Raw genomic sequence first — 25,448 nt, 5'->3', positions numbered from 1 at the left:
GGGGGGGCGGGGAGGCAGTACAATTTCAGAATTGGTTATAGGCAATGAATCCTAAGGGATTGTTCGGAGGGGTGCTGCACTGTGGCACAGATCGACTCCTTGAACTCCCTTATCTTTACTGAAGTAACTTACCTTTGCTCTTTTCCTTCATCCCTGTCCAATACTTGGTAGCATGAGTCCTGCAGACCTCTAGAGAAGTTTGGACTTTTCACTTGAATGGGCTATTTAAATTTTCCAAACCCTAGATGTTTCTGAAATGTAGAAGTGCTGATAGGTACCTTTTCAGTTTCAGAGAGGAATTGCATGTGATCCCATGGGTTGCTGTGTTTGGCATAGTCTTAATCAGGTGATGGTGGTGGTTGTTCTTGTGCATAAATATATAAATAAGCAATGTAATGCTTATGCATGGGAAGACTTGTTTGGGTTTTTCTTTCCTCCAAGTGGAGAATATTTACAAGCTTTGTTTTCTGTCAGTTATGAAAAACTATTGTGTGTGTCTGTCTTACAGGAAAAGGCACAAACAAAATGTCTTTTTTCTTTCTCTCCAGAAAAGAGATGATAGCCCAGCAACGAGAGTATAAAAAGAAGAAAGCTTTGAAAAAAGCTCAGAGAATTAAAGAACTTGAACAGGAACGAGAGGACCAGAAAGTCAAGTGGCAACAGTTTAACAACAGAGCTTATTCTAAAAACAAAAAAGGCCAGGTTTGTTTGGTTTTGTCAGTATGCAAATAACAAAAGGGCAGAGACTTCTGTGCAGTACTTTGGGAGAGAGGAGGAAATGGTTTTCAGAGGAGGATCATCTTTGGGATTCTGAAGTGTGTGGTTTGGTATTCTGAAGACTCAAAATGCCTGGTTTTGTACTGGCTGATTTTGAAGCAGTGCTGCTCCTTGAGGCTGAGCTTGCACTCAGCTTGGAGAGCTGGACTCACTGTCACTTGCCAGGTTGTGTTTGTTGGAGCTTAGAACCTGAAGGCCTGTCTAAACCTCCAAACCTGACTTCTTGCTGTGTTATAACCTGGCAGACACTGTGCTAAATCATGGCCCTGGAGTAGCAAGTGTAGTGCAGAAAAGGTAGCAAGGACATTTTAAAGCTTTATTTCATTTTTATCATGACTTGATCAAGAGCTGCCAGACATAAAGCTTCAGTCTTCTTTGTGAACAATTATTAGAGATCATTGTATTAGAGAGGTGAATTTTATTCATTATTGGCCTGATCCAAAGTCCTGAGTACCAGTCACATCCAGTGAGTGCCAGGAAGTTCCCAACTGTTGCACTTGCTGATAACGTCACGGATGAGCTAGCCTCTAGAGACCATCTACAGAGTTAAGCTGAGGATTTAAAAACACTTCAAAGGGTAATGTTTGGGGTTTTTTAAGGGCAAATTAGTAATTATTCAGAAATGTTTTTTTCTGTTTCATTTGCAGGTAAAGAGGAGTATTTTTGCTTCCCCTGAGAGTGTAACTGGCAAGGTTGGAGTTGGAACGTGCGGAATTGCAGACAAACCTATGACACAGTATCAAGATACCTCTAAATACAATGTCAGGCATTTGATGCCTCAGTAACAGGGGAAAAAGGTGGAACTTCATCTCTGCAGGGCTTTACACTTATCTTTTTATCATTATATTTTTCTAAAAGTAAATTATTTGTTGGCACATAGCGAGTAGTCCATTTTGTCACCATCACTTTGGCTTCAGCTGACATGAGCCTTAAATCTCCAGTTATTGATTTGATCCCCCCAATCGTTAAACTTTTCGTAGTTGCATTAAAATACATTCTGCAGGTAAATGCTTTCATGAATTGCTGTTACCTGTTACTCTGAAAGGAGTAGTTATCTGCAGCTTTGATCTCTAGAATCTTCCCTTCATACTAGTAGTGAAGTTTCTGTTCCTTAAGACAAGTGGTGGTATAAAAATGGCACTGTAGCAACCTCCCTCACTTCTGTAGCCACTGTGCTGTCTGAGCAACAAGCTCAGCATTACAGAGCTGCTGCAGCTCTGGGAGAGCTAGACTCCATCCCAGCTTATGTGTCATGGAATTGCTAAGGAAGTTCTAAATTACTCCCTTACAGATCCCCTGCAGATGGATTTGTACAGCTGTAAATGAGGGCAGAACAGGGACGATAGGATCTTTACTACTACTAGTGATCCATGTGCTAGAAACAATAAATCTGACTTCAATTCCAGTCTGAATTGGCCTGTGCTAGAAGTTAAGCAGAGGAGATACTACTTTTTTTTAAATACTCATCAAATTTTCATAGGAGACTATTGAAATGTAACCAGAAAACCATAGGACAAAGTAGAGAACTGTACTTAAAAATACCTGCCCTGTCCCTCCCTGAGGATGAGAGTTGTAGACCAGAAAGGGTTGTGCTTTGGGGAAGGAGCCATCACCTCCCCTCCTGTAGATCTTGCGGGTTTGGTGGCACAGTCACAGACCTGGAATACACAGCTCGTCCCTGGGCCTCCCTCCACTCAAGCAGAACTGCAGCACAGCAGATAGGAATGCCCAGAGCCTACTGAGTTGTGAGGGAGTAGATAAATAACTGACTGGCCCTAGTCTTCATTGTAACTTCAGCTGTATTACAGTGCTGCTGAGCCCCTTCAGTTTTATTCAGGAAACCATGTGTAAAAGCTCTTGCTTTCTTGTATTTTATGTGATTTGCGTTCCTCTGTTACTTGTCTCACAGTAGTGGTGCCATCTCTGAACCCATAATGTGTTAAAGAAGTTAATGGGTAGCCCTGTATACAATGTAGATATTATTTTTGTAAAATCTAGGGCTGAGTTAATGGACAAGAGTACATCAGCTGTTTCCCCCATTAAATAATTAAAGGGTGTTTCTTGTCCATTAACCCTGACCATTATTTCCCTGTATATTATGTTAATGTAGCTCATTTTGTAATTTGTTAACTAGATCAGGTCACGTCAGCAATTGTTGATGCACTGATTGGTGGACATGTCCATCAGTTACCTGAGTCACAACTCAAGCTAAACTCTACAACTGGTAGTTTAGAATCCATACATAGAAAAAGGTTCTCCCTATAATGGGAGAAGGTGATTTTTATGAATACAAAGTGTGTTAATTTCAGTTTTGTATGTTTAACTTTTATTAAATAAAGTGTTTAAAATCTGCTGGATATATTTGACAAAGTGAAAGTAGGTATGGTGGGGGCACAGTAAATGATCAGGAAGGCAGTTAAGTATAGAACCTGCTGGGCAGAATGTAACACTTAGAAGTGAATCAAAAGTACTTCCCCTTCACTGCAAGATGAAGTAGATGTTGCCCAATTCCTCATCTTCACTGGTAGCATGGGGGTAAATTTTCTTTTTCATAGAAAAGCTCCAAACTTAAAATCATCTGACTGCACTGCTTTTTAGAAAAGGTTTTTATACTACAGTCTGCACCCTACAGACACAAGTCTCAGCAGGGACGTTCAACGGGCAGTAGTCCTGAAACACTGAAGTAGGCAGACTGGAGTTTTCAAGAAGCCATATAAGGCTCTACCTGCTCTTAAAAAAAAAAAAAAAAAAAAGTCTTCAGAGAAGGAGACTTAATCCATACCTGACATGCACTGCATCTTTTGATGTAATAAATACAATAAATGGTCTACCACAGGACTATGTGTTCACTAGTCCTGAAGAGAACTTAAGGCACAGTGAGTCACTGGACTGCAATGGGCATGTGAGCCTCCCTTATACTGGACAGTCCAGCCCAAGTTAAAACTAGTTGTTCTCATGGACTTCCTTAATTTTTGCTGAGCCTCTCAAAAAAGATTTAGCAAAACTTGTACCTTTCCTTTGAGTAACTTTCTGTCACCTCTCAGAACATGGATTGCCTCATGAACTTAGCTGTAACTTCTGTTGGGCGCTGTAACAAAATGCTGAAAGTTAGTTTAGATCCCTTTTTTAATGCCTTACCTGGAACCGTGATGCAGTGATACCACTGCGGCGGTCAATCTATGCCAGAGAGAGCATTTTTAAGATGATTTGTATAAATAAAAAATGCCACCAAAACTGCCATCTTAACCACACAGCCATTCCTTGCAGCACTTGATTTTTTTTTGATGCCGTTTCCTCATCATGGGCCAGTTCATGTGTAGTCTGGCTCTGGAACACTGGTCCTGGTAAAATGTCATACCATTCACATAGTAAAAATAAATCATGAGTAAGCAATGCTGGTAATTGCCAAAAAAGCCACACAAAGTTCCTTATTTTACAAATGCTGAAGTGATCTGAAATGTGTGGCTGAAAGCATTTTGGTATTGGTTTGTTGGGGTTTTTTATAAATTATTTCCCAATTTTATTATTTGGTCTAAACACTAAGAAAGCTGATTTTTCAGAACTGCTCTACGTTGACTTCTGGGCCTCAGCAAGCAGAGGAAGTACCTACCCCAGTGCTAGCAAATCCTACTACAGAGTGGAAGTGTAAAAGTGTGTGAAAGCACTAAGCTACAGACATCCTAAGAAAGATATTTGTCGGAGAACACAGATTTGTTCCTTTCAGCTAAGGATACTGTGCAAGATAACCAGTATGGGCTATGCATTTCCTCTTTAAGTTACTACAGGAAATGGTTTATCTACTACAGCCCCAACCTTGTACAAATTTTATCTGTGGAAATGCACAAATCTGGGACTGCTCCAGTCAAATATTTAGTACAGTTGTAAGAGTAGCAACTTTAAATTTTCATGGTCATGGCAATCCATTTATCTTCCCCTTCCCCTTATGCCAGAGTGAGAGTGTTGTGACACTTATTTCTGTATATGCTTGGTCTCAGAGGTTTGTAAATACAAAAAGACTTGAACGTCAAAGACTGCAGTTCAACATGGGAGATGTTTAGAAGGCAGAACTATGATAGCAAACTTCTGTCATTTCCACTGATGTTCTGCTCACTTGAGTCAGCTCAGTGGTGGTATTTTGTGGAACCACCACCACTTGCTTGTCTCACAACAGTTACGCTAAAAGCCTGAGATTATGGAAAATATTCTTGGGCCAGGCCAAGACCAGCTGGTGCTGCTCTTTGCACTGCAATTTGTCTAGCCTTTATCTACACTCTAAAAAGCTTCAGTTAGCTATTGCAAAATAAGGAGGGAGGTTTGCATCAGGACTATGGTAAACATTCACACCACATACCCAAGCTAGCGACCTGTTAACATACCACCCGATTAAGCAGTGTCACTGACACATCAAAACTCTGGCCTTCAGCTGAAGGCTCTGCTACACAAAAGCACCCACGTTATTTCCTTTTGTAAAGCAATTACCTTTCTACACTAAACTCGCCTTGCAACGGTTCTTACAGAAGTGTAAAGCCTCCCCACGATGGATGCAGACAAAAAATGTCTTGCTCTCACCTAGACTGAAACTAGTTACTTCCCAGTGACACATTCTCAATGAAGAATCCAGGTGGTACTAGATTAAACCTTGCATGTTTGACAGACCTGTGTCTATTTTGTGTAGTTGTGCTATTTTGTACAGTTGTTCACCATTCCAGGAGAAGAAAGAGCTTTTATATTTGCCCATCAAGCCTTCCAGAAGGAGACTCAAACCAATAAATTGTTTTGAGACAACTACTTTTGAAAAGGGATTAAATGGAAAGAAATTCCTAGCCTTAGCTAAACTGAACACTAGCTAGAGTGCTGGTAGCCCAAGTTATGAACTAGGTCTGTGTACATTCTGACTAGCAACCATGGTATTAAAACCACCATAAAATGCTTAAATTCCTTGACGGTTTGTCCTGCTTTACTGCTGTGTCCCTCAAGATCAAAATTAATCCTTGCAGAAACACAGCCCTGCTGCAATGTTCATGACCTCATTGAGACCTTAGGGAAGGGGTGAATTTGGCCCAAAGCTCACTGCATACGCACGCGGAGTGGCTTTCTGGCTCACTAACATTTCTTTCAACGGTGATCACAGGGGGGAGAACAAATGAACGCTGAATCTGTCTTCTCTCAGACCACCCCTGTAACACCTTGTGGAGGAGGCACACTAGAGCTATGGCTTGCTTCTGGATGGCAATGCCAGTGTCCTCCAGCCCTGACGCTACCATCAGATCTGTCTGACAAAACATCCCAGAGGACCTTATTGCAGAAAATCCCATCCTGGGAGCAACCCCTGAGGTGAGATTAGCATTATTACTGGCACTCAGAACCACTTACTCATCATTCCTCTCCTCCTGATTTCTCCGAATCGCCACATTTCTAGTACATGAATGCCCTTCACGGCCTTAAAAGCACCGGCTGGGGCCACCCTGCGCTCCCCAGGAACGTACGGAAGCTGGCTGCCTGCCCTTGACCTGCTGAAGACCAACATCAGTCCTCTGCAGCACTTCGTTTCCTCTGAATGAACACTGTATTGAAGCGAAGCTTCAGCACGTATCTAGCACAGCAGACTGCAAGTCAAGGTGTTGAATGACTTGTACGACATATTAATCAGCTCACCCCACCAGCTTGCTCTGGGCTGCACGGGGGTATTACAAACTAAAGGGATGATTTTTTCCAGTGTGGTAAAAATAAATTATTAGCCATAGCCCTTACAGCATGGTTAATATTGAAGATCTTCCTGAAAGATGACACTTCACACCTTTGAGCTGCATCAGCCAGGCCAGTGGCACAGTGTGACTCAGTTGTTCAGCTCAGTACGAGCACACACCTCATCGGACACACCCGCTCTTCCCAGGGGCTGCTCAGCAATTCCTGATCCTTGGTATTTTTGAAGGGACCTCAACACTAGAGCCTCCTTGTGAGACAACTCTAGTTTTAGTCAAACACAGCAACAGCCCAAACAAAAACCCTAAATACTACATATTTAGTACCACAGCCACGGTACCAACACTCACAGACTCCTTATTTCTGCTTCTGCCTATAATTAAAGGATCAACCCTTTTCTCAGGAGGGAATGAGCAGAGAACCAGAGGTCAGTGCTGATGTAGTATCCCCAATTGAACAACCTGCCTTTCTGTAACATGTCAATGTGAAGGAAAACATTGTGTATGCAGATAACCACTCTCCTGTGTTCATCCTCCCAAACACCACTCAGATCTGTTGGCCAATTTCAAGAAAATTTGACGGCACGTCAGTATTTTCTAGGTATTTTGTGCAGATTGGTGAAGAGAGAGGAAAAAGGATGCACTCCTCTTCCCCAAGATTCTCACAGGACAATCCAGAGACTGTATCGTGGATGCAGGGGAGTTTCAGTCGCTATCAGGTCACAGAATTTATCACTCACCAGCAAATCTGTCCACAGGACAAAATCCCAGGAAAACACATCAGACTATTATTTATGGACTATTTCATTATTAGTATTATCACCTCCCTAACCTCAGAATGATGTCCTGGATTTTACCATTCTCTTCCAGGAAATGATCCCAGTTTCTCTTTCCAGTGACACATGCCTGCTGCCAGAAAACATGTAAGAAAAGCTTACGATCTTGAGGAAAAAAGAAAGACTATCTCCATTTAGTGCACACAACGGATCCCACTTCCACTGAAGCCAAATGTTTCATCCATTTCAACAGGGCAACAGAGAAACACAGACTACAAACAGGGAGCAGCAAGTACAAGAGAACAAAAAGAGTAGAAAAGCGGGAGGCTGGAGCTCACAGGCCAGAAACAGATGGTAGCAAACAAACAAAAGGAAAACACAACCACAAAACCTGGAAAATGATAGGTCTGTATAGTTAACCCCATTTCTATTGACCTGCAGATTTCTTGAGACAGCTGGATTTGAGACCACCTTTGTCACTGCCATGCCTCTAATGGAACGGACATTAAAATGACCTTCAAGTGACAACTCGCCACAGGATAACCATGACAAATGCAGCCAGATAGTCATCTCCACCTTGTCTGCAGACACGAGATGACATACTGTAATACGCTTGTGTCAGAAGGAGGAAAATGCTGGATAGTCTTTTTAATGGGTTTGTCCGTAGCAAAAGGACCCACCGGGGATCTAATTTACAGAGCGAGGACTTGACAGAAGGAGCTTATGAGGGAGCTGTGTGTGCGCAAGCATGAGTGTCTACTGGGTGGGCAGGCTGCCTAAGGAAAGCACATCCAATCCTGTTTTTATGGGAAAACTCACTGTATTCTTGTAAAATTAAGCAGAGAATAGATTTAGGACTTCAGTTACTCTACAGACAAAAAATAAAGCAGAAAAACAATAGCACCCATAAAGCAAACCATAAAGAAGCCTCACACAATTTTGCAAAGCTGAAAGGAAAATGCGATTCCATGCCCAGATTACCATGTAGCAAGAATAAGCATGATTCTGGATGAAACTAGAGCTACTGCAGTGGGCAGAACCCAGGGCCATAGAGGAGAAGACTGGGAGTGAAAGTGTTTCACTTTACTTGCAGAGGAGTAAAACGAGGCCTCAGGAGCAGCACAAATCCCACATAATTGTGGATTAAAAAATACTTCAGTTAAGAACCCAAACAGCAACATGCTTTCAGTGTCTTTATCTTTTGAGGTGAATGGAAAATAACTTTTATTTTTTTAAAGGACAGAGTTTGGACAAAACAGACAGTAAGCTTCTGTGAGCATTTTCTGGGGAAAAACAATAAATATGACTTGCTCTGTTAGATCGCTTAGATTTCAGTAGTGTGAGGGACCTTCTGAGCTTCCAAAGGGTGAGAGAGACTTCACCCTCTAGGGTTTGGAGCTGCACCTTCGGATACTCACTCTCTTTTACAAGGTTTGAGAGTGGCTAGTAGAAACTTTGATGGTACTTTGAAAAGTAACATGGGACTATTCTGGCTTACCACAAGAGACAATTCAGGAGATCGATGCATTTTAAAGCAAAAGGAACTACCATGATCATCTAACTGATGTCCTGCATAACCATACGAACTGAAAAGTAAAAGTAACTTATAGCAACTTCTCTAAACAAATTAGTCATCCTGAAGATTTTGATGTGACACACCAGACCAGTGAAGGGAGACGTGAGGAGTGTGACAGACCGTGTGAGGTGCAAGTGTAGAGCAAAGGCCGGAGTCCACAAGGCAGCAATAAAGCAGTGCAGGACAACCTCAATAAAGCCAGAATAATGTTTCCATCACATAACAAACTATGCAACCTCTAGTTGAAATCTCCTAAGACCTGCCACAAAGAACCCCCCAGCACCAGAGCAACCAATCCCACATCTTTAGCAGTTATTACAAAGGCTCTTAATTTGGTTTTAAACCTGATCCTCTTCCTGGCTGGAACACTGCTGCTAGCTGAGCAGTCAGGCAGGTGGCTGGTGATGGAAGCTCATCTCCTGCCACATTTCCCTCATTGTATTTGCACTTGATATCAAGACCCCTCCAAGTCCACAATGCTAGAAAAGGTAGGAGATACCAAAGTGGCCCTGGAACATACAAGCAAACATTTCAGAAGTGTTTATTCCAACCATGTTTTATACCAACTAGGAGAGCATTCTCCATCCCTTGAACTTCAGTATTTCTCAGCTGTGGTATTTCTCTTCCAAGTGCCCATTTAAAATAAACAGGATTAACAGGAAGGGGGAGGTGCTGGGACAGCTATGGAAATAGGGTCATAAATGAATAAAACTCACTGGTATTCAACTGCTCAGCACCAGGGCTGCCAGTGGTCAACACTTGCAAGTAGAATAGTAACGAATAAATAAATAAGGCACTGCTAGAGCTAAAGTTTCCCACTTTTCACCATTCATAAGACTGTCCCAAACCTTGTGTCATCCAGAGATTATATGCACCCCAAACATAAATCCAAGCAGCATTTCATCTTTGAAAGCCCTCGGGCCCCGTTTGTTAACCTAGAGCTCAATTCAGTCTGTGGCAGACTCCTGCTCCTGCCAGGTCACCTCCCAGAAGGAAGAAGAACAGATGTACTGAGCCACTGGATTACATACTCACAATTGAAAACAGATTTAACAACAGCAACCTGATCCAGACTTGGTAAACAAATTAATTTCAAAAACCCAAACCAAACATAAATTGTTCATTACAGCCATGGTAAGATTATTCCTCTACTCAAGCATGTGTGTTGTGCCTCTTACAGGGGATGACACATTTTGGAGGAGAGTGGGGAAACATCAGAATATGCAAACACAGGCATCTTATCATAACGCAAAAGTCTACAGCAGACTCCCTCAGGATCTTCTCATCACAGGATCAAAGGGCACAATAAGAACAAAGAGTCAGCTAAAATGATACAAATGACCAAGATGGAAGAACACGACTCACTTCAGATACAGAAATGTTTAATGGCGTTAAAGTGCTACTTTAATGGGGACCATATGCTAACATTTAAACACAATTCCACTGCACTGCTAAATATGGTTGTCTTTATTTTTTTTATTTTATTTTATCTCTTTTTGCCCAGCCCTACCTAAAACAATAAAATAAAATCTAAAGGACTGAAATTAACAACTCATTCAAATCAGCAATAAGTTATGAATTTTATAAAGCATTTTTCCTCTTTTTTTTCTTAGTAACGAGGGGTAGTTAAATTACTTAAGGATATACAAAGTTTCAAACAATGCCATAGGTGAGGACTCTATTAAGGTTTTTAAAACTTGGAGAACAAAGTAATCCTGGCCATTAAAAAGACAAAAATAAAAAAAAGCAAAGCCCTCAAAGTGCAGGTTAGAATGCTCGTCTCCGAGAAAATTAGAAAACATTTGCTATAATAGCTCTTAACAGCACCTGCACAGATAAGATGGCAAGGCCCTTAGGAACAGGACGTGCAGTCAAAACGTTACATCAACATGAGAGACGTGCTGAGCTTAACTAGTTTAACTACTGGACTGGAACTTCAAAAGTCAGCAAAGGGAATGATTCTAAAAAGAAAACCGAAGAAACCCCCACCAAACCTGGCCTCTTCCAGCTAGCACAGCCTTCATCCATTGTGTCCATGGCAAAAAGCATCTTTGCATTTCATTGGGTCAAGTGCTTCATCAAAACAGAGATCTTTTCATGGCATAAATTCATATAAAAGACATCTAAGGTTTCATATGGACAAGCTCTAAAAAGACGCATCAGACTTGGGGTGTTTTCCCTCCCAACACATTTACAAATGTTTATCAAAAAATCTCTTCAAATAAAAAGGTCATAGTGGCTCAGTATCTGGGCATGACTTTCTGGTATATCACCTCTCATATGTGCTGGTTTCTTTCTGTCCTCAGCTGGTTTTGTGCCTGCATATGAGCACGCATCTACCGGGAGATCTGCTGTCAGTGTCACAGCCTGAGGCATGACACAGCCCATGATGTGCTGGTAGATTACAAGTGTGCACCTCTTGCTTTAGCCACGCATCAGAGGTACTTGCTTTTTAAATGATGTCCAACAGAAAGCTGAGCTGAATGGTGTTCTCTCCTGAACATCTCTCTTTGCTGCCCCTCTCTCTCTGGGCACAGAACGAGACCTTAATCATTATCATCACTGTTATTCCTAGGCTACGTAAGCCTTCTTAAGATTTCCTAGTATATTACAACAGCATTGGATTGTGATAAACTGTAGGACACGGTCCTTTTAGGACCACAAAAGCTCTTCAGAAGGGCCTAAACTAGGTTACTCAACCTGAATGTAATATAAGAAGTTCTGACATTTCTCAGATCTCATGACAGAAAGAGAGGGATGAGTCTCTAGTATCCTCTTTCAAACAAATAAATTCAAAACAAAGTGTTTCATCACTAAGGTCCCACAGAAACAAACGGATTTTACTGACTTCAAAGGGACTAGTGTTTGGTCTAACTTTTTGCCAGCAGGAATTGGGATTGGTAACATGACCAAATGAACACATCTGGGTTTCTGTGGAGGCTTCCTTTATCCAAAAAGCTTTATATACAGGTCTCTCCAGGACTAGCTGTCAATATGTCATTTCTGAAAGAGGATACTGGCATCTAGGACCCAGTTTGATCACCCCAGTGAAATCATTCGCCCTGCACTGTTGTCTCACTTGGTTCTAGGAAGCAAACGAGAGCTTGACACTGGCGCTGGAGTAACCCTCGTCACTCCCAATACTCTGCAAGCTGCTGTGATCATCAATGTCACTGATGCTGGTTGTGCTGATATTGTCCACTTCTCCATGGGAGAACTCTGTGCTTTCAACGTCCACTTCAATCTCTTCTAAAAAGGAAAACAAAAGAAACACACCCAGGTTAGCACCACGGACCCAACTGCTCCCTTCAAGCCAGTGAGCTGCTGGGACTCCCCCAGTCAGGGATGAAGCAGCAGTAGAGCAGGAAGACTTTCAGAGTTCTCCCTGGAATGGGAAGGGCTGTGGATATGGTTTATAAAATTACTAGATACCAGCCTGGAGTATTTTCTTAGGGACATGACAAAGGGGTTTGATTCCTCCAGCATGCAGACCACACTATCGGCATAGGTGGGCCACCCCATGCACTGAACTTGTTCTGCTACCTCTTTCTTTGGAACTCTACTACCCCAGTGTTGGAAACCAAAAGAAACAGATAAAACAGGGGCAACAGAGAAAATGGAGCATGAGGTTACCCCAAAACATGCTACTTGCTTGATATTTCATTGTCAAAGCTGGGACCACTCATACAGGGCATTACAATGCATTACCATGGGGATTTGGGTTACTCTCAAAGATGCTCCATGGACTTTAGAAAATAAATCTTACTTTTAAGACTTTGAAAGCAGAGATCTAGTTAACCAGGTATCCCGTATTATTTAGGAATTTTCCAAAAGGATCATTTTTTTTAAAACTACAGACTCACACCCAAACTATACAGCATCTTTGGGTCAGTCAGTAAATACCAAACCACCTACTGTGCCTACATATCTCCACAGCAGAGATATCTAAAAAAAAGAAAATCATCTGAATTGAATTAGCCATTAAGATCATCTTTGTCCAGTTTAAACTGAGGACATGAACTCTATGGGAAGCTCGGGGAAAAAAAAAAAAAAGAAAAAAGAAAAAAAAGACAAAAGGGGGGGTGGTATGTGTAGAAATTCAAGAGGGAATTTTAAGTGGCAATTTGCTTGGTTCTGTTTGCTCAGTTATACCATGTCCCAAATACAGAATGAGAAGCTGGATGCTGCTTTGCAACATCTGTTCTAGTCCCACTAAGATCTTCTTAGATTTTCCTCTTTGTGTTACTGAGAGATTCAGCAGACCAAAGAGCACAATGGATATCTCAACTTTATCATCAAATATTTAGCCACCATCTTGTGATCACGTTATTTTTCCTAACTAATGCTTTGGCATTTTGGAGAGCTTCTCAGAGAAACAGGTCACTTAAAATGCCATAGAAATCAACTCAAGTTGACAATAATAACACTTCCTCCAGACAATTAGAACTCTTGGAAAATATTAAACTCTTCATATATACATGCATGTCTGTGTGTGTGTGCATGTGTTCGAGCCAAATCGGTAGCCTAAATGAATCTCATGCCCTTGCTTCAGAGTCCTGGGGATTCAGTGCTAGTTCAGTGACACCAACCTCGCTCCGAGTCCGAGCGATCCGAGGAAATGGTAGATCCAATGCTGTCCATTCGTATTCGCTCTATCTCCTGAGGACCCTGTAGTTGTTCCAGTCTTCTCTTTAGGAATCTTTGTTCTCGTTCCAGGTTCTCAAGCTGGTGTTGGCTTCTCCTCTCAGCCTCTTCAAGTTTCTGACATGATCAAATATGACTCAATAATTAGTTTCATCCTTTTCTCCTTTCCTCTTGCCTCCACTGCCCAGTCACTTGCTTTGCTTAGATTTTCCCGGTTCCCAGAAGGATTTAAGCTGCAAAAGAGCCCTGAACCAAGCTGCCTTGCAGTCTCCAAGAACAATGTCATCTCCTCACATCTTTTCCACCTCCCAAGTCCCGATATGTTATATACACGTTAGTATAAATATATACTAGTATATATATTATATACATATATACACACACACACGTTAGTATAAAAAAAAAATATCTGAGGACAGAGCCTCTCTCCACGGGAAAAGATTTGAACTGTAGCAGTTTGTGGGTCATTTCACATGGGTTCAGCCACGTGCATTACCAAATCTGTCCACGAAGGGGCCTCAATTCCTTTAACCAAACGAATTCAGGGTTCGTTATGATCCACTGTAACATAAAAACGTGCCCTGGGAGTTCTGTGCTCCTTGCTGCATGGTTTAGTAGGATTTCTCAGAAACAGTTTTCTATTCAGTAAGTGATTTACATAACCTACTACAGATTTCTTTGATCACAGCTGGGAAATCTACCAGGGCACTGTTCTTTGTTTCCTACAACAAGCACATTGCGTAAGGAGGAGTCAACTCAGGCTAACTCTGTCCCTTCGGCAGTGCTTTTTCTCCTTCACCACCCATCCTCCTTCCCACTATCCTGACCTGTGACAAAGTATTTCAGCCTCTTCCAGATACTGACAATGCTGCATTTTCTTTTCATGCTTCACTTTGCCAAAAGTGAATCTAGAAGAGCGCTGGGCTAGCTGTCAGGTTCACACATGAAACCCCAGCAAGCCAACCCTGTCTTACACTCTTGTGGTTTGTGCTAATGCTTTGGCACGTCAGAGAAAAAAAACTTCATTTCCTATCAAAATGCAGTCATTCAATAGTAGGTATGTTTTTCTTTAAAGAGATGCAGCTGTCAGCAAATGATCACAATACAGAAGATGATGCCTGCTCTCCAAATGAATCATTTCTGTAGTTAATAGGGTTCATTATGGACTCTTTTAACAAAGTGGCTTGTAGCAATGATAAATGATTAACCAAGGCTTGCTTGCTTTTTTTTTTTTTAAAAAAAAAAGGTGTTAGTCTCCTTCAATAGAGTTACTTCTAGGCAGCAAGAGTGAGCAGTTGAATTGCACTTCCCAACAGCCCCGACTAAAAGCAGCTGGAAAAGCAACTTACCTTGATATGTGCTTTGGCTTTGTTGAGCAGCCCAAGCGTTGTGTGCCTGGTGCAGTCTGGTCCTAGCGGTATCAGAACTTTTAAGCGTTCTAGACACAGGCGGAGGTGAGCTCGGCTGCAAGGCAAGAAGAGGAGAATGAGAACTATGCTTTCAGAAAGGGAATCTCATTTCCTTCACTACTTTCCTCCTACAAGGCAGCTTTCATGATTCCCTCTTTCCACACATCACAAGATTCCCCACAGGTACCAGGACTGACTGCCACTAAAAACTATTTACACTGCAAACATCAGCTGCTCACCAATACCTGCATTATTGCTAACCTCTGACAGACATTGTTTATTTTCTTGCTGTCTGAACTGATAATCTGACTCATCTGGATGAACTTTGTGCAGGGTCAAGACACACAGGCAAATGGTACAAGTTACTGCGTGGGCTTCCTCTCAGCTATTTGCTGTCAAGTTTTGCTGAGAACTTTTGTGAAAGCAGTTTTAAATGACTGCTACCCCCTGCACACTTGTGTATTGCTGGTTCAGGGCCACTTGCTATGAAACTGAGCTAAGTACTGTCTTTTTGCACAAAATTAAGATGATCAATGAGAAAAGTGGTCAGTTCAAAACACCCAAACAATCCCTGCTGGCAGTTAAAGGAGATAGAGGGATGGTAGTTCCCAAGAGCTGCACTCTTACTCCTTCCTGGGCCCAGGTCGGAAATGCTGCCCAGGGTGCAAGGTCTGTGGGAACAAGGGAACCCAAGACCTTCCCTTGGGCAGTCTTCTGACCTTGGCTCATGCCTACAAAGACAAGCTCAAGCATGACAGTGTTGCTGAAGATATAAGCCATTTTCTGCAAAATATGGAAATATGTTCTGGGGAAAATGGTTCAGGGAGCAGTGGCAAAGCACATCGTCCTAAGGCTGCACAGGAAAACTGTTCCTGCTGTCTCCTACTCTGTATCACGTATGCGGGAATGAACAGCAGATTTATGGAAAACTATCAAGTGTGGGTAGCCTTTTTCCCCTCCCTCTCTCTTTCCCAGACATTAATGATTTATGTCCAAACTTGTCATCCCAATCAATAACACAATGACATCAGCTCCACCATTCACATGCAAGAAACATGGGTGTAAAAGAGTCCTGAAAGCCTATCCCAGCCCCTGCTCATGCACAAAGAAACTGAATCTTAGCTCAATCCATCTCAATGCAGGAGAAGGAAAAAAAAGAAAAAAGAAAAAAGAGGACAGACAGTTCATTTCCATTTGTTTTTCAAATTCACTATTGCACCCTGTTTGAAAGGGGTGGGGGAGAGGAGTCTGTAATCAGGCAATTATGTCAGTGACAAGCAAGGATGATTAAGGGTGGAAGGGTCAGGGGGTTTGCTGATGAACTGTCAGCACAGGGGAGTGTTCACTAGCAGTGCTGGAGTGTGAGCTCCTCACTGTTTCTATTATAAATCTCTTTATGAAGGGTCCATCATTCTGTCTCAAGAACAGCCACGGGGCTGCATATGACCAGCAAGAGCCTTGAAGAACACATGTCTTTCATTAAATATTAACAACTGGAGGGGTGGTGAGAGGGAAATCATAACCCAAAAATCAAACTGAAAAAATAGTAATCACATCAATCTCATATTTTCCTTCTCAGCTTACTCTAAGGCAAACCCCACTGACATTAAATAGCTGATACAGGGGATTTTTTTACTACCTGGAAGCCCATTTTCAACATAGAGCTTGATCAACAGGAGTTATGTGCACCCACTATGGGTGTTTCCCCCATGTCCCATAATGATCTGTAGGGCCAGCAATGAAAAAGCATCGCTGGTTCACACTGGCACTATAGTTCATGTAATCCCACAGGAGACTGGACACTGTCTTCTTGCAGCTCGGAAAAGGAAAAGGAGGCGTATCTTGTGGTTAAAGACATTCTGGGTTTTGAACCCATTTTTGGCTATGTCACAGATTTCCTGAATGGCCACAGAGGCAAGTCACTGAGTCAGAGCCATCAGAGCACAGGCATCAAGCTGCAGCACAGAGCAACACATGTCTTTTCACAGCACGAGTACGAGCACCAGCCATACACTTCATCTATGGGATCAGCACAAGTTAAAAACGCAGCTCGAGTAGAGCTTAAGATGTCTGCACAGATCTGGGGGTTGAGGAGCAGAGCTCGTTCCACCTAACAGGGGACTTGCTGCACAGTAGCTGCTACAGGTAGGGACCACAGATTCTCCTCTGCCCTGCTGGGCAAGGGCAGCTCCCAGCCTATGGGGAAAACTGAATTATTTGTGCAACAGAGAATGAAAAGTTTGGGGAATCAACACCTAACCAGTGTCAAACATATCACAGGCCACTCCTGAATGCAGGGAGAAATGGACAACACTTCCACAGCCTGAGCTTTGGGCTCAGTCTCAGCACTGGATGTTTTACCAGGAACCGGGGAAGGCGCTGCACCAGGAACTGTGATTCCTGGAACCAGCAATCGGCTTCGGGCATGAGCAAGCACTGGCTGGATTGCTGAGACAGCGGTTAAAAGGATGGCACTGATCTGCCACGTCAAAAGCTAGGTTACACGCAGACTTGATGAGTTAAGCACCTGAATGCTATATGCAAAGATTCAGTCATATAATAAAACCCTGGACACCGAAACCCTTCCTGTTGTGCCCCAGGATCATGGGGTGGATCAAAGGTTACTGTACTCTGTAGGCCCTGACAAGGGCAGGGTGAGGACAAAACAGTCAGCAGGTCTGTCCTCATGAGAACACTGAAAAAAGCTGGCAGTTACTTCTCCAGCATGAATGTCACCAAAGGGGACATTCCCCCAGTTCTGGATCCCCACATGGGCTCTCAAAGCCCAGAAGATTGACCCAGGCTCATGCAGATGGTTTTCAGAGAAGCCATTCCTGGCAGCAGCTCCGCTGGCTGGTTGCCGAAGGCCGCGGCCCACAGCAGGGGTGATGGCCTCTGCCAGCACAACAGGCACCAGGAGGGAACGCCTGCCTGCGACAGAGGCTCTGAGCGTGAGCTGATAAGCTCGCGACGGCACGTAGCACGGCTCGGACAACGAGCACACTGCAAGGGCAGGTGGAGATGGCTGAGCCATGGCAGGTTTGTAAGAGGTTTGACCAAAGCAATCACTTCTGTGCTGCTGTTGGATTTTCCCCTTATTTTGTACTCAGAGCTGAGCCACACTGAGTTTTCACACCATTGCAAACGTAAGCGCATTTCTATCTCCAACCACAGGCTAACGGAGGGAAATGCACAGGGCTTTACATGAGCATCCAGCAGCGGGAAATGCGCAGGGCTTTACATGAGCATGCAGCAGCGGGAAATGCACAGGGCTTTACATGAGCATCCAGCAGCGGGAAATGCACAGGGCTTTACATGAGCATCCAGCAGCGGGCTGGCCTCGGTGCACAGGCTGGCAGGCTGGGGTCAGCCCGACCCCTCAGCCCCCGCAGTCACCTCCCGCTCCTGGGGATGACACCACCAGAGCCGCTCAGGAGCTCCCTGGTCTGGTGCAGCTGGGATAGCTCGCAAATCATCCTGGCACACGAGTGTGTTGCTTGCTTTCAGAGAGATCAAATCAAACAGCTTCCCCAGCTCTCTCCCCTCTGCAGTGTTCAACACCTTGCCTTTTTATTTTTAAAATCTAAGCCAGTCACAGTCCCTGACCTCTCTCAACTTCCAACAGCCTGAGCACACCGTGATGGGCTCTTTAACCACAGAGCACACAGGCATGTCTGATGCACTGATGGGTGGCTTCAGTATAACCCAGAAATAAAACTCCAGAGCTCAAAAGTGTCACAGCAAGCGTAGCTAAAAGACCATTTCAGAGAGAAAGCAACGACAAACCTATTAATCGTTCTTATCAAGTCCTGGAGCTGTACCTGGACAGTTGTAATCCCACATGTCAAGCCATGCTGCAAATGTCTTTTCCCCTTGTTTACCTGGACTCTGTTGCAACGTGGTTTTGACAATGCTGCAGGCTCTTGTATTCAATGAAAATACCACCATTGTGCAGGCTCCAGACAGAGCCAGACGGCTTTCCATGTAAACCACTGGATTATGCCAATATTTGACGCATCTGCCAATATCTGGAAAAACAAGTCTAAATGCTCATATTGTTATATAACAGAGAAACAACTCGGGCTTGGCGCGAAGGGCTGCTGCCTCTCGCTGCCTTGATCCTGGGGAAGACAGAGGATGACAGAAGGAGAATTCTAGTTTCAGCCGAGTTGCAGGGGAGACGGGAGAAGCTGGAGTCCTTTCTTCTGCCCAAGTGGTCTTGAAAAAAAATCAGGCTTTCACAGCAGCATCTTGAGCACACAGTAAGTGCTGGATGTGCTGAAGAAGGAATCCACAGAGGATCTGAAAGGAGGGGGCTCTCCTCTTTCCCAAGAGATCAGCCTGGTGCCCCCCTCCTGCTCAGCCTGATGAGGGGGAAGACTCCTGTTTGAGATTCCCATGTGGGGTATCAGGATGGTCATAAAAGAAGCAAAGCACTCGAGAGGCTTCAAAAAAGCAGAACCTAAACACACACCTCTTTGTCCCAAAGAGCTGAGGACAACCTTTTATCCTCTTCTACCTGGCAGCTCTGGATAGGACAGAGCCCCTCTGCCACTTCTGCTTTCTCGCTGTGCAGGGCCAGGAGGAGCCTAAAAGCAAGTTCCTCTGGGATGTGGAGGGCAAGCGGAGCAAGGATGCCCTCTCCTCTGCCAGCAGCTACTGTGGGAAAAAGGTACATCAGCTCCTAAACAGACAGGCCAGGACACTGAACCAGAAGAGGGATGAGCAAGCTCAGCAGCCCCATAGCTGTACCAGCTGATCCACAACAAGCTGTAAGTGACTGCATGTGGAAGAATGGGGTGCTAGCCCCTGAAACAGCAGCCCCACTGCTACCCACTGGACATCTGCTGTTCCTCCCCCTTTCCCTTTGTGCCTGTGTGAGGCTTTCTGACTGTATTTGAATTACCTACTTCTCGCCCCTCATCTCCCCTCCAAGCCTGAGCCCCCAGACCCTCCATCCTGAGCCTCTATCAGAGCACAGCCTGGCCATGCTCTGTGCAGCCCCTCCTTGCACTTGGCTCTGCCTGGCTGCAGAGGGCTGTAATTTCACAGCCTGATCTCTCTGGCTCCCAATGACATCATCCACTCTGATTATATAAAGCACAGGGAGGAAGCCTTTATTTATGCGTGCTTTTTGCTCATAGCTTCATCTGTCTCACTGTACAACACGCACCCAAATCCCGCTGCAGGAAATGGGCTCCCTTCTGCCTGGATCAAAACTGCAGTGCAGAAAAAGGTGTCGGTGCCAAAAAAAATTTCCCATTTCATTCCCCCACTCCTCTGAGGACATTTTTGAAGGGTTCGGGTAGGAATCAACCTACCCCACTGCTCTGCACCACACCAAGCTGGGCACAAAGCCACCAGCCTCTTCCCTGCCTGGGAAGTCCCCAGAGAGCTGAGGGACCTGTTGTGGCATCTCCAAGCCTGGTGTCTGCCAGTCAGAAACCGGCTACACAGGGACTAGAAACCTACCCACCTTCAACACCCAGGGAGCCCCCTGCCAGGGCCAGCCCAGGGCTGCAAAGCCACTGGCAGTTTCCTTCCCTGGGCCCTGGTGGGCTCAGGCAAACCCCTGTGCACCCCTTGCCAAGCAGGTGACACCCTGCTTGGGTCCATCCTCCTCTTGCAAACATTGCAGCAATGGCCGGGGGCATGACAATCTGGGAGCCACTCCTGAATGTAAACATCCCTGGAGAGACTGCAGCTGCTTTGCCAGGACAAGTTTTGGGTTTGTGTTTTTTTTTTTCCAGTTTCCACCATGTGCAGAAGCGATGGAAACAGACAACTTCCTCCGCTGAGGAGTCAGTCAAACACACGTGCACACTCAGCTCTGAAGCAGCAGGTTTACCAGATTCAGCACTATCCCCTTGTCAGACACTGCTGATAAACTTTGCTGAATCAAGGCCCAAACATCTGCAACACACACAGACACACGCACACACTTTCTTCCCATCTTTCAAAGACCAAGCCTTCCTCCCAGCAGGAAATGACCAACTTGCCTCCAGCAGCATTTCAAAATGCTGGATTCTGATTTTTGTATGTAGAAAGAAGGGAGCATCTAAGGGAAAAGAGCATTTTCCAGATATTTTTGTACCATGCCTGCAGGTCTATAGGGCTTGAATTCAACAGTGGATTTAAGCATGTGCTCAACATTAGGAATATCCTCAAGTCCACTGAGGCTAAATCAGACACTTGATCTCCAAGAGATGTTAAAAAAAATCAGAACCAAACCAAAAGCAGCACCAAAAGAACTAGCAGAAGGAAAATCTTAACACAGAAAAGGACGTTGTCATCCTTCCCCTCTTCCCTCTACACCTTTTCAAAGTCGAGTCTAATTTAACCCTGAAATTAGAAACCACCAACTTTGTTTGGATTTCAGAGCTAATAGATTGCTTAAAAAATTCAGGAGGGATCACTGGTTAAAGAAAGCAATTCCTGGAGAAATGCAAGTGACCCCACATCAATAATTCACTGGACGAGAATGATTTTGAGATAAAAGTAATGAAAAACACATGCAAAAACCACAGAGCAGGGAGAATGGGGGGAAAATATGGTTTCCTTCTAAAAGCAATTCATAGGTCAGAAACGTGCTTATCTCTAAAAGCCATCATACGACTTGATGTTTTTTCCTTACTCTTGTCTCTAATCCCCTGCCCAGCCCTCTCTGCAGTGGTATCTGCCCCCTGCTTTACTGAACGCTTGTCTTCAGCGAAGGAAGAGGTTTTGCCAAGCACCTGGATCGGGAATGGTGAGGCAGCCAGGCATGGGGGGCCGAGCCCGTGCTTCCTCTGCTGCAGAGCGTTATGCAATTGCTGCGAGCCCTCCAGCCACGCGCAATAAAGCTGCGGTGGCGTCCAGCCAGCCTGCAATAAACACACTCACACCCGCTCACCCCAATTCCACGGGACACCAGAGACACGTTTTAGAAGGAAATGTGGCTCAGAAATATGCAGTTAAAAGTTAATATTCTGCACCTGAACTGTGAAATCATTCAGAACAAGCCTTGCTTTCTGATTTTAAATCAGGTCTCTTCTCACGATTATTTGTTTTCCTGCATTTGCTCCCAGTTGAAGGAAATACTTGCTCATTTAATGCCTCTTTGTTTCCAGTCAATTTCTACCGATGGCTCTCTGGCATGTAGGAGTATTTGTATTCCAAATGCTAATAAAATGTACTATGAAAAAGTAATTGAAAAAAGCGCCTTTAGATCTTTACATTTTTTAAAGCCTTTCTAACATTTAAAATAAACAAAGAAATGAAAATTTAGGACTGACAATAAAAAGACTTGACAATATATTATAAACAGGAATTTAAAGGAACAAAAAGTGTTCTACGGGCAACATTTTCAGTCTGATCTTAACCATACCAGTTCTGTCTGCAAAAGTTAAAGATGAACATGCACCCAATTGTATTCTCAAATCAAGGGCAGATGAAAAATAAACACCACAAATGAAGAGACCTATGATTAAACAATAGTAAGAGCAATAATAGTAATAAAAAAAACCCCCAAAACAAGGCAATGCAGCTTTTTGAAGTCACACAAATCAATGCACCTCTGCCTGGTGACAAGCTACATAACAAGGAGATAACGGGTGCTACTGTGCTCAAGAAAGCAGCATCCTGATTCAAGCTCGTAAGTGGAAATGAATACAAAAAAATTGATGCACTCTGCAACAGCAGTGTTTTGTCCAAAGGCCACCTCAGGCACACAACCAAGACAAGGTACAGTGGGAAAGGAAGCATCTTACCAAACAACTTAAATACTTGGAACAAATGGCCAGTTTTGTCACAAACCCCTCTCCACACCTGCAACTGAAGCCGCAAGCCTTAATAAAGCAAGGACTTTTAACTTAAAATATACCGCCCACATTCTCCATTGTAACCTTTGAAAGGAGCTGTCCTACAAACCCTGCCTGACTGTCCCACAGCCCTGTGTGGTCTTCCACAGCAGAGGTAGCAGTGCACCCCCACAGGCTCACAGACATTATTTCTATCCCCAACTCTCCTAGACAGGAAGACTCATCACTGACTTCAACTTTGGAAGAGCTTCAGGCTCTTGGCAAACAGGCTGCAAGACCAACAAACGTTGTTGCAAGTGGTCTGTCGCCACTGCTGGCCCGTTCCAATATGGGTCTTTTCTAGCCTACTACTGCAGTCTGAGGGGAGACATGCTCTCCCCACCTCCCTCCCTGTCACACAACTTTCGAGGATCTCCCTTTCCTGAGAACCTTCTGGGTACAAAACTGAATATTTCTGAGGGCTCTCCCAATTTTGTCACGATTTTGAAGGCAAATTAAATACTTCAAAGCTTTCCAAAATTAAAAAAGGGGAAGAGGGGGTGGGAGGGAGAGGAAATCAGGCAGTCTCCAATCCCTTGGTGAAATACATGAGATCTGGCTGAAAGATTTGGTTTTCCTGCAGGACAGGTGTCTCCTGGGCTGCAACATGGAGGAATAATGAACACTTGTAGCTCTATCTCCTGAAGGCCGATCAGTCTGTCCATATTGTGCAGACATTAAGTGTAAATCATGTTCATTGGGTGCAGGGGCTGCCTACAAACACCTCAAGTTATGTGGACACATGAGAGAACTTCCAGGATTCCAGGCCACAGCACTGTGGACACATCTGTGAACAGGACACTTGTACAAGTCTCGGGGCTCTACTCTCATCTCAGAGGGCACTTCAGGGAGTAAGTAGGATTGCTCTCATCTCACACTGAGTCTCTATTACCTTCCCTCTCACTCTGTCCTCTGACCAGCACTGCAAAGGCTGGAATGTTTGCTCTGCTCTGCTGTCACTAGCTGTCATCCTTCAGCATGTCCAGGTTTTTGTTTCTGTCCTCTTCTCCAACAAGTTTACTGGATTGGAAACTCTTTGAAACACGAATACATTTGCCAAATGCACTGATGTCTAAACAGGATCCCATAACTGCACTCAGAAATCCTAAATCAAGAAGATCCCTAACAATTAGACTAAAGCAACATTATGAATCTGAAGCTAAAGTGATATATATGGAGTTATTTTTATTCACACAGTAACTTCAGGGCCTTTGGGTCTTATTTGTTGCATATCTTGAAGTTCTTCTTATTGAACCAGGGGATAGAATACAAAAGCTTAATTTAAATGAATAAAATAATTAAAAAGACCATCTGTAACCCCATGACTTCCAAAACCAGGATGCTTAAAGGAATGGCAAAAAACCCGTTTGAATACTGATGCTCACAGCAATAAAAATGATACTATTTTGGAAGGTGCCTCCTCCAGAATGAACTCACAGCTGTTCAGTAACATGACTGCTCATCCTCTCCTAACCCCTTTGATCTTCAGAGGCACCAATGAGACAGACTACTTCAACCCAGTAGGAAAAGATCAAATATAACAGCCTGTGCTTCACAATGAAGAGATGATGAGAGCAGGATAGGTGGCCATCTGCCCAGCAGAGGAATGGAGTCAATCAATGCCTGGCATTTTCTCTCACCCCTTCATTTTCATCCAGATCTAGCACCAAGCACTCAGTGCCCGTTCATTAGTTTCTCCTCCCTCCTCCCAGATCCTCTATGTCTTTCTTTGAAAGCAATTCGGGCAGTTGTTAAGAGATGTCAAATAGCAACAGATGCTCTGGAGCAGTGTCTATTATTATTTATCAACATTAATTCCCCCTAAAATGATATACTAAGGACCTACTTTTATTGATCTTGGCCATTAGCCATAAAGTAATTATATTTATCAGGGATTAAAATAACTGAACTTTACTGTAGCACAATACATGATGTTACCAGCTAAACCCCTTTTAGGCTGAGCTGTGCTTACAACAGCATGCTAAACCCTACAGCCATCACAGGCCATAAATGCTCTACATCACACTCTCCTTCTGACTTAAAAGAACAGCCTAGCTGCCATTGGTATGGTCCCATCCAGGTACACCTTGCATAAGATCATTTGGCACCAACTTTTCAGTCATTCTCATTGCCAGCCATGCAGGTATCACAGTTGTGCTACCCTGGCAGCAAGATATGGTTACAATCCTGCATTTGACTGTCAGAGAACATGGAAAGCAAGCTGTAAACATCAACATGCAACCAGACTGGTTAATTATAAAGCCTCAACTAGCCCAGTCTAATCAAAACTCCATCTTTGTGAAAAGGTGGTTAAAAATAGACCAGGTCTTTAAATAGCCATCAGTGTCCTGTGCCCTCATTCTCACTAATACCATTATAATCATCCTTCTAGGGATATGCAGTGTTCTCATAGCCGCAAAGTCTGGTGATGCTGCTCCAACCAGCAGTGTCCTCCTCTGCACCACCAACATGCCTGCAAAGCAGCTGTGCCATTCATCAGAAACCTGCTTCGCCGAAGAGGAGGCAGTAACCTGCTTTGCTCTGACCTATGGATTTTCAGCTTTACTGATAGAATTAGGTCACTGGCAAAGATAGCCAAGATTTTCCAAACTTGCCAGCTATTCTTGATTATTCTGTTTAGAGGTTTCCTGGCTAAGCACCATGCCTTTGAAAAGAAATGAGGAGGGATTTCAGGCTCCTGCAAGGTTTCTGCAGTGAGACACAGA

The 25,448-nt window shown here is 43.8% G+C and overlaps 2 protein-coding genes across 2 annotated transcripts in view; one reads left to right on the top strand and one right to left on the bottom strand.

Moving 5' to 3' along the window:
* Window positions 1-3,134, top strand: part of SMNDC1 (survival motor neuron domain containing 1) — a 14,656-nt gene extending 11,522 nt beyond the window's left edge. The window contains exons 5-6 of the mRNA XM_026851069.1: window positions 549-702; window positions 1,425-3,134. Of these exons, the coding sequence (XP_026706870.1) occupies window positions 549-702; window positions 1,425-1,562 (292 nt within the window). The 3' untranslated portion in view covers window positions 1,563-3,134. The remainder of the gene's footprint in view (window positions 1-548; window positions 703-1,424) is intronic.
* A 7,058-nt stretch (window positions 3,135-10,192) lies between these two features.
* MXI1 (MAX interactor 1, dimerization protein) overlaps window positions 10,193-25,448 on the bottom strand; it is a 47,472-nt gene continuing 32,216 nt past the window's right edge. The window contains exons 4-6 of the mRNA XM_026851070.1: window positions 14,825-14,939; window positions 13,421-13,592; window positions 10,193-12,080 (exon numbers count right to left, since the gene is read on the bottom strand). Of these exons, the coding sequence (XP_026706871.1) occupies window positions 11,917-12,080; window positions 13,421-13,592; window positions 14,825-14,939 (451 nt within the window). The 3' untranslated portion in view covers window positions 10,193-11,916. The remainder of the gene's footprint in view (window positions 12,081-13,420; window positions 13,593-14,824; window positions 14,940-25,448) is intronic.

This window comes from Athene cunicularia (assembly GCF_003259725.1).
Source record: "Athene cunicularia isolate RWA chromosome 6 unlocalized genomic scaffold, athCun1 chr6_part1, whole genome shotgun sequence".
NCBI lineage: Eukaryota > Metazoa > Chordata > Aves > Strigiformes > Strigidae > Athene > Athene cunicularia.
Note: the sequence above shows the minus strand (reverse complement) of the source record. Positions and strands in the feature narration are given on the sequence as shown.